Genomic DNA, 10,000 nt, shown 5'->3' on the forward strand with positions numbered 1-10,000 from the left:
AAAGGTGTAGTGAAATGAAAAATATGTTTTTCACACTTTTAGAGCATATCCGTGGTCATCATATGGGCATACCTAACAATAGATGCCAAAAAAAATGGAAAAAAAACATTTTTGTGTATTTTTACATCTAAAGTCCCTAAAAAGCCAATCTTAATTACTTCCTGTAAACGAAAACGTGCTGCGTGATGACATAATACAGCCTTCATGAATATAAATGAATCTTGATTACATGCACCTGTTTGATTCCCATAGCTGCACGTTCTTCAAACACAGCTGATTTTAATTACAGAGATACTCCGTTTTGAATCTCATTGAAGATGAGTGTATTACTCATTTTAAACTTCATCTGCACACTAAAATATGTATCTGAAAACATTATAGGTTAGAAATAAGCCAGGTAGTAGCAAACGTGCTTCACTGGCCGTCTCTCTCTCACTTGTAAACAAACACTAGCCGTGTGCCAGCACGGCTGAAGTGATTGAGATCCAACGTCCCATAGCCTGAAGGGATGGGACCTTCTGATTGGTTTAGAGTCGTTGAGCCGACGTTTCGGGCTGAACCTTCAAAATAAAATGACCGAAAATGTCACTTCAGTGCGTCTTTAAAGCCCACAGTGCTTAGAAGTGCCATTACATTCAGTCACCAATCACAGGTGTGACATACCGTTAACGAAGGCGGGTGTCTTGCTGCTGTGTGTGAGATTGAAGTCATCCTGAGCATAACGGAACTTCTCGGGTCCACACGCCATGAACACGTCATCATCACCGAAGAAATCCTGCAGACAGGTTACCTAGGAGATGACCACACATACACACATGTTAACACACTGTAAAGAACCACTGTAACCTGAGGAGGTTTAATCATTGATTATAAAATCATAACTAGAAAAAGTGCTCCTCGGAGCACAACTCTCCGCCAGAAGACTTGTGTTGGGAATGTTGGGAATGTTCTATCTGTATAAGTGTCCTATCCGTCCTGTCTGTATAAGTGTCCTATCCCTCCTGTCTGTATAAGTGTCCTATCCGTCCTGTCTATGTAAGTGTCCTATCCGTCCTGTCTGTGTAAGTGTCCTATCTGTCCTGTCTGTGTAAGTGTCCTATCCAATTGTTACAGTATCCGCCATTTCTCAACCATTTCGTGATTGTTCCTGTCTTACCTCACTTTGAAAGAGGCACAGACTTAGAATGTGTTCTAAGTCTGATAGGACACTCATGTCCTGTCTGTAAGTGTCCTATCCGTCCTGTCTGTATAAGTGTCCTATCCATCTTGTCTGTATAAGTGTCCTATCCGTCCTGTCTGTGTAAGTGTCCTATCTGTCCATTTCTCAGCCATGTCAACTCGAAATCATGCTCGCTGGCTTGGGCGCTTAGCTGTTAACTAAGCACAGAGATGCTCGTAGGCCTGCGTCCTGCGTCGCTGACGCACCATATTGCGAAAGGACGCATTCATGACAACTCTAGTGCGTCCATGGGACGCAGCTCCGATTAGCTCCGATAATATATAATATTTGTCAGCTGTGATCTACATGGACTCTCTCGGTTAGGCACCGTTGGTGGAGAAGTATAACTCTCCGGTTAGACACCGTTGTACTGGAGAAGTATAACTCGGTTAAACGGCGTTGTGTGGCAGAAGCAGCAGCACAGCCCCTCGCTGTTAGTCTACGCTACACACAGAGAGAGAGAGAGAGAGAGAGACGGCATGAGGACCTGCTCTTAAACGTGTTAAAACGTCTTGGATAGACCACTGTCTGGAATAATAACTGATCATCATACATACAGGTCTACTACTAATCTTTGTTGCTGTTGTCATCTTAAATTGACCAGCCAAAGTAAAATCCCCGATTTTAGAGTGTTCTCCCACTTGCTTGGAGATCAGAGTGAGTGGTGGATTAACGCATGTTGCCAATCAGCTGTGTAACATTAGCAGGTTAACGATGGCTCGTTGATCCTATGCATTTGACCCTGATTTGACCACAAAGGCAAACAAAAGCACTAATTAATGGCAGCTGTAAGTAACCGGTTGTCTATCGTCTGTGTCTTGTGTATGTTTAATAGGCAACTGGATGTTTTCTGTAGCTTAGAGATATCATAACAATTAATTCCCTGAAGAGGGTAGACCCTCTCCCTCATGCTAAACTTAAAGTGACTTATAAGGTTCCACTTCTCCTCAAAAAGACAACTTTATTTTCCTTTCTCAATGACAAGCCTAATAGTATTATTGCATGTTGACTATGTGCAATAACTGCAAGCCAATGTTCATAGGCATTGTCAGTATTTGTCTTCATTATTTCTTGAATTCCTATTTCTTTATTTGCCAATACTTCCACTGTAAGCCAGTGTTTTCAGTCTACACAATAAATAGTAAAAATACATTCTACATTCATAAATAATACAAAATAAAATAATAATAATGATTAAAAGGTTCTATGATTAAATGTATTCTATTGGTCAAAGGTATGTTAAATCCACCTGTTGCCCACTACTAGTATTTCTTACCATAAGGTGTGCTAATACTACAGAATCATATACATTTGAAAAAATATATTTATGATTTTTTAATATATGTATATATATCGGTATCGGTCTTGAAAAGCAGGAACGGGTCGCACTGATCTAGATCTGCTATTTTCACAATATGTATCTGTGGAACTGAATCAAACTAAATTAAGTGCCTCAACTCCTAATTCCTCAGGGTGGGGGGTACCCAGTTAAAATATGATTATTTTGGGGGGTCGCTGCCTGAAAAGGTTGAGATCCACTGCATCAGGATATAATGTACACAGTCACACACGCATAGAAGATATGGAGATTGGAGATCAAAGAAAACGATAGGGGGGGGGACGTGTAATTGGGGACCCATAAAATGTCCCTGGGACCCATCTAAAAGACCACCCTTGCATCCCAGGACCCATTACATTGAAAACCTAGCAACATCACTGTAAGCATTTGTAGGATCGAGGCCTTCCCATCTAGAGAGGCTTTAGCTTAGTATCTGCTTTGCATGCAGGATTGTTGGAACTGTCTTACCTCACTTTGAAAGTGGCACAGACACTTTCAAAGTGACAAATGTATTTTATAGGCCGCTATACGTCACTAGCCAATCGGATCACACTATTTCACCGTATTGTCACGTGTCACGTGAGGCTTGACCAATGTTAGTCCCAGTTTCAGAAAGTGAAAACAAACTCTCCTGGCGGAGAGAATAACATACATGTGTTGTTTTGCATTACAGCGTGTGTTACACTGTGTTACAATATCAGAATATTGTGGTCCAGTTTGCTCTGATAACGCCGCAGCCAGACGCACACATCACACTGAAATTAATGTCTTGAGGATAAAATGCAAGTCATTCATCAAACTGGCCCAGATTTACTGAGAGAGAAATAATGACAGAGAGAGAGAGAGAGAGAGAGAGAGAGAGAGAGAGAGAGAGAGAGAGAGAGAGAGAGAGAAAAATGACAGAGAGAAAGAGAAGGATGGGAGAAGGATGGGAGAACAGAAGAATGATACATGAATGAAAGAAATGGAGGAGAAGAAAAGAGGGATGAGGCCCGGACCGCTACGCCAGCGGTCCGGGCCTCAGGGACTTGAACCTAGGCTACACAGTGTGTAGCCTAGGTTCAAGTCCCGATCCCGACGGCCTTTGCTGCGTGTCACTCCCCATCTCTCTCTCCCCATTTCCTGTCAGACTACCGTCCTATCAATAATAAAGGCATAAAAATACATCTTTGAAAAAAAAGAAAAGAGGGATGAGGTAGGGTGTAAAAAGAGGGATTAAAAGAAATAGAGAGAGACAGAGAGGAGAGAGGAGAGTCTGTAGCATAGAACGTTGATGTCAGACAGTATCTACACACACACACACACACACACACACACAGACACACACACAGACACACACACAGACACACACACACACACACACACACACACACACACACACACACACACACACACACACACACACACACACACACACACACACACACACACACACACACACACACACACACACACACACACGAATAAGGGTGTAACAATACACTTATTCATATTGAACCGTTTGGTATGATGCTTTCGGTTCGGTACGCTCTGCCAACACTGTACGATACTCTCTCTCTCTCTCTCGCTCTCTTTTTGTTTGATCAACTTCTCTGCACTCAACCAGACCCATTGAAAGAGAGCCACTCAGTGGCACTGTGCTCAACAATGCAGCCCAAACAACACCAACAGACTAGTGCTGCCTGCCCATGGAAAAACACACATTACTCCAGAGAGACACTCTGAGCTGAGCTGAGCTGGCTGAGCTGGATGTCGCCATTATGGCATTTTACTTGACGATTAATTGTCGCTCAAATCATTGCGATTAACAATTTAGATGTGTTTCTGTCGTGTGAACATGTGAACATTATGAATAAAAAACAACACCTTTCCGTTTGGCTTTTAGGCTTCGTAAACTAAAGTTACACAGGGCAGATATGACAAACAACGTACGTGTTTAATAACTTTATACTTTCAAAAAAACATTAATAGTGGATATAGCGGATCTACAAGCTAAAAGCTTGTCACATCTTGAGCTTGTAGATCTGCTATTTCCACTATTTATGAAAATGTTTGAAAATATATGCAATTTTTTCAACATGGAGATGATTATGACGATTATGCAATAAGTAATTGCTTTTATCTCAAATAATTGCGATTAGGCGATTATGTAATAATTGTCGTTGCCTAAGGCTGAGAGCAGAAACAGAAGAACACTAGATCTGCCTTTCCCTGTGAATTATGAGGAGGATGTTGGTGGATGAAATGTCACTCGTATGTTGCATCTCGTTGCTGTCGGGCAGAAACCTCTTTCTCCATATTTCATATGTTTTTTCCCCCAGTAAATGAATGCCCTACTTCATCAGACAAGAGAGTCACACTCGACGCGTTGTGAGCTTGTAGATCAGCTATTTTCACAATTTTTGAGTGTTTTTAAAACAATAATAAAAAAAGGAACGGTTTTGGACATACAAGGTTTCCACCCTATTACACAACAGTGTGTTACATCAGTGTGCAACACACACACAAACACACAACACACACACACACACACACACACACACACACACACACACACACACACACACACACACACACACACACACACACACACACACACACACACACACACACACACACAACACAGCCTACAAGCTAACCCGCAGCAGCAGCTTTTCACACCTGATCTAAAGAAGGGCAAAATAAATCACCACAGCAGTGGTTACTGCCCCAGATTTGACACACTATTCTGTAAGGCCAGATGCAGGTTTTACACACATGATTAATGTAAATAAGCCCCTTTACTCTATTCCATCACAAGCCCATACAGAATTGTTTATTTCGTTTGTATTTGTTTATAACTAATACAAAAGACCTTTGTAGTTTTTTTTTATTATGCTGCTAAGAAGAAACCCCAGAACATGGGTCAGGTAATAGCTCTATTATTGTTCAAAGAAATGACAAAACATCATGAAACTAAAGATCGGATGTGTTTATGATGTTACTAGTTTTTATACATTTCTCTGTCATTTCTACTTTTTGCTGCATTCAAATGCCTCTGTATCGAACCAACAGAACCATGAAAACACACACACACTCACACACACACACACACACACACACACACACACACACACACACACACACACACACACACACACACACACACACACACACACACACACACACACACACACACACAATAATGCTTCACAAACACAAAAGACACTTGTACGGTGTGTGGTCTTAAGCCTTACTGTGAGTGAATGGGTACGTGTGTGCGTGCGTGCGTGCGTGTGTGTGTGTCCACGCATGTGTAGCGCTATGCAGACAACCCAATGACCTAACACAGATCTCTCTCAATCCCCCTCTCCATGGATCTCGCTCTCTCCCTCTCTCTCTGTCAGTGTATCTGTCTCTCTACCTCCTCTCCTTTACTCTCTGTCTCTGACTCTCTCTCTCTCTCTCACTCTGTTTGTCAAATCATTTTAAATCAGACAGGAAGGGAGTGACAGAAATGGAATGGGGTCACATGAATCAAAACAGATTCACAGACAGACAGACAGACAGACAGACAGACAGACAGACAGACAGACAGACAGACAGACAAAACATAGAGAGAACAATCAGCTGTTTCTACTCTAAACTGAGTCAGTATGTCTCTCTACCTCCTATACCGTCTCCTCCAGTACCTCCTCTCTCCTCTCCTGTTCAGTAATGAGCATTATTTATTTCAATGTTTCACTTTCTCCTCTCTGCAGGAGGACCACTGCAGCATACCAATGACCTACACTTCCCCTTCTCCTCCTCACTTCTTCTCTCCCCTCTTTTATCCTCCTCCATTTTACCCTCCACTCCGGTCTCATCTCCTCTGCTCCTCTCTTTTACCATCCTCTCCTCTCCTCTCTTCCTGTAATCTCTCCATTCCCCTCTATTCACTCATTTCTCAATGTCTCAACGCCTCCGGAACTGCACAGCATGTGTGTGTGTGTGTGTGTGTGTGTGTGTGTGTGTGTGTGTGTGTGTGTGTGTGTGTGTGTGTGTGTGTGTGTGTGTGTGTGTGTGTGTGTGTGTGTGTGTGTGTGCGCGTGCGTGCGTTTGTGTGTGTGTGTGTGTGTGTGTGTGTGTGTGTGTGTGTGTGTGTGTGTGTGTGTGTGTGTGTGTGTGTGTGTGTGTGTGTGTGTGTGTGTGTGTGTGTGTGTGTGTGTGTGCGTGTTGTGTACATGTGTGTGAGATGAAGGAGGTTGGGAATGGGGAGGGATTGTGGGTTAACCGGAGTGGTTGCTATGGAAACCAGAGTGCTGAGTGTGTGTGTGTGTGTGTGTGTGTGTGTGTGTGTGTGTGTGTGTGTGTGTGTGTGTGTGTGTGTGTGTGTGTGTGTGTGTGTGTGTGTGTGTGTGTGAGGGGTTGTCTGGTGCCCCATTGCTTGAAGTGAGAAACTGAAAGGACAGAGAGAGGACGCTTGCGCACACACACACACACACACACACACACACACACACACACACACACACACACACACACACACACACACACACACACACACACACACACACACACACACACACACACACACACACACACACACACACACACACCTTCCTGTGTGTTTTAAAGGTTTAGATTTCATTTCATGTTACTAAACGATAAGCACCATATTTTCAGTTGGAATATTGATCACACAGCCAGCGTGTGTTTGCCCTGGACGAGGTCAGAGAGGTTAAATCTCATGTCTGATAAATGAGGATATGGGTATGTGATTACCACCTGGCAATCTGGCATTCCTCGTTGTCCTTGCTAACCGACCTTGGGCAGCAACGAATGCCGCGTTATCTATTCCAGTATTTCCCAAACAGTGGGTCGGGACCCATTTTTATGAGTTGCGAGTAAATTAAAAAATACATCTAAAATGTTCAGGAAAAAGACAACGTTAAAATGTTTTTTCTTAAGAACTTCATACCACATTTAAAAATGAAAATAAAATAAATGTCATAAATAAAATAAAAACGACGCAAAGCGTGCAGGAATATAGATTTTTCTATTAATTTCTTTTAACCAAAGAATTTCACTCAGAGGACCTCTAAATAATTATGTTTATGTATAGCTACTAGTGTATGAGCTGGTGTGAGACCTGTTTTCCTTTATATAATGTTTTATGTATACAGTAGCTGCTAGTGTATAAGCCGGTGTGAGACCTGTTTTCCTTTATATAATGATGTTTATGTATACAGTAGCTGCTAGTGTATAAGCCGGTTTGAGACCTGTTTTCCTTTATATAATGTGTTATGTATACAGTAGCTACTAGTGTATAAGCCGGTGTGAGACCTGTTTTCCTTTATATAATGTTTTATGTATACAGTAGCTACTAGTGTATAAGCCGGTTTGAGACCTGTTTTCCTTTATATAATGTTTTATGTATACAGTAGCTACTAGTGTATAAGCCGGTTTGAGACCTGTTTTCCTTTATATAATGTTTTATGTATACAGTAGCTACTAGTGTATAAGCCGGTGTGAGACCTGTTTTCCGTCCAGCGTGTACAGTCGACGGACGGCTCCGCTGTCCAGCTTGATGGCCTGTGTGATGTCAGCCAGGACCTGGTTGAAGGAGTGGGCCGTCTTCCTGTTGAGGAGGATCCTGACGGCTTTGCGAGGCTTCACGCCGCTGCGGATCACCGTCACCAGCTTGGGTTTGATGAAGTCCTTGCTCTCCCTGGCCTCGCTGCGCTCTCTGAAGCCCGCGGAGCCGCTGGGAGCTGCGGCGGGGGTGGCGCTGGCGCCGCCAGCCGTGGCGGCGGTACTGGTCCCGGTGCTGGAGGTGCTGCTGATCCCAGCGGTGACCCCTGGCCTCCAGCTGGGCACGGTCGTGCTGTTGTAGTCCACCTTGCGGTAAGGCTCGTTAGACGCACACACGTAGCTCTCACCTGCAGGAGGAGAAGGAAGAGGAGAAGAAGGACAGATAGAGAGAGACATAGAGAGAGAGGGAGAGAGATAAAGACAGAGTTGCATCAGTATTGTTGTCTGCAACTATATTGTAAGGCTGAAACTATCAATTATTTTCTTCTTCATTATTCTATTGGTTACTTTTTTGGTTAATGGAATAATCAAAGTTTTGGTTTTAATAATCTTTTAAAAATGTAAGGCGTGGCTCTGCAAGAGGCTAGCCATCTGTTTGATTTAATTTGATTTTATTAAGGATCCCCATTAGCTGGTGCCATAGCAACCAGCTAGTCTTCCTGGGGTCCACATAAAAACATACCAACAAATACAACTACAAATACAAAATTATTAAATGTCAGTACTCAACACACAATACTATATATTGTTGGAAACTAACAAATAAAAATGTGCTCGCTGCTGGTAGGCCACAGAGGTACCTCCACGCTCCACTACTGGGACATGGCACATAGCGGTGCCATCCAACGCTGTGGCTGCTGGGTGAACAAAGCTACTTAACACGGAAGCACATTCCTGATCAGCAGCAGATCAGAAACATCTGTATTCATTTCTGAATAGCTTGTCAAAAAAGTTTAAACTGTTGGTACACAGTGGAATCTCATTTTACCAGCCCATTTTTCCACAGACATCCTTAGGAACAAGGCAATGCGATACGATGTATCGCATTGGGTGTGGGGCTTTATTAGCCCCACACCCCCAATTCTGGATGGTAACACTATGTGACTGAGTCCTGGAGCAACAAGGGGGAGGGGGGGTCGTCACAGATGGGGCCTACACTTCACATGAGTGCACATACACACACTCACACACACTTTGGTTGCTTATTTGAATATGAGTGATGACATCTTCTCCGCTCTGCAAATGCAAATGGCAATAACGACTTTTTGTGTCTTTAAAAGACCGTGTGTGCATGTGTGTGCATATCTATGTGTGTGTATACGTGTGTGTGTGTGTGTGTGTGTGTATGTGTATGTGTGTTGCGCGTGTGTATGTGTGTGTATATGTGTGTGTGTGTGTGTGTGTGTTTGAGTTTAACTATGCATGTTTGACCTGATAATGTCAGCAGTCAGACATAGAGGTGACATGGGGGTGACATGGAGGTGACAGATGGAACTAGTTTTACTGGTGGAACAAACCACTCTGACAGCCCGTCTGCCACCGTGCATCATCATGAACGGAGCCCTCCGATTGGCCGAGGCCCCTAATGACCACCCTGCCCGGTCCAATGGCAAAAACATGAAATATTCAGATCACAAATGGAGGGGAATGTTTCAGTCATTTGAATAATTCATCATAAAATTATGTTTTATCTGTGTTTGGTTTACTGGAGCTGTCAAACATGAACACAGTACATGATGTAAGTCACTGGTTCTCAATATGGGGTCTGGGGACCCCCAGGGGTCCTTGAGGTTGTTCAAGGGGGCCCCTAGCTTTTGATAGCAAGGAATCAAATGAACCCCTTACGGGTTTATAACTCTGAGAATGTAGACATGGAACTAATTGGACAC

The 10,000-nt window shown here is 43.1% G+C and overlaps 1 protein-coding gene across 1 annotated transcript in view; it reads right to left on the reverse strand.

The window, feature by feature from the left end:
- Positions 1 to 663: 663 nt before the first annotated feature.
- The window catches only part of LOC311041220 (serine/threonine-protein kinase DCLK2-like), a gene marked incomplete at its 3' end in the record, with an annotated part of 13,876 nt that continues 4,539 nt past the window's right edge, over positions 664 to 10,000 (reverse strand). Inside the window, exons 2-3 of the mRNA XM_084086128.1 lie at positions 8,055 to 8,458; positions 664 to 790 (exon numbers count right to left, since the gene is read on the reverse strand). Coding sequence (XP_083942254.1) covers positions 664 to 790; positions 8,055 to 8,458 — 531 coding nt within the window. The remainder of the gene's footprint in view (positions 791 to 8,054; positions 8,459 to 10,000) is intronic.

This window comes from Gymnoscopelus microlampas (genome assembly GCF_963454915.1).
Source record: "Gymnoscopelus microlampas genome assembly, contig: SCAFFOLD_73, whole genome shotgun sequence".
In the NCBI taxonomy this organism is placed as follows: Eukaryota; Metazoa; Chordata; class Actinopteri; order Myctophiformes; family Myctophidae; genus Gymnoscopelus; species Gymnoscopelus microlampas.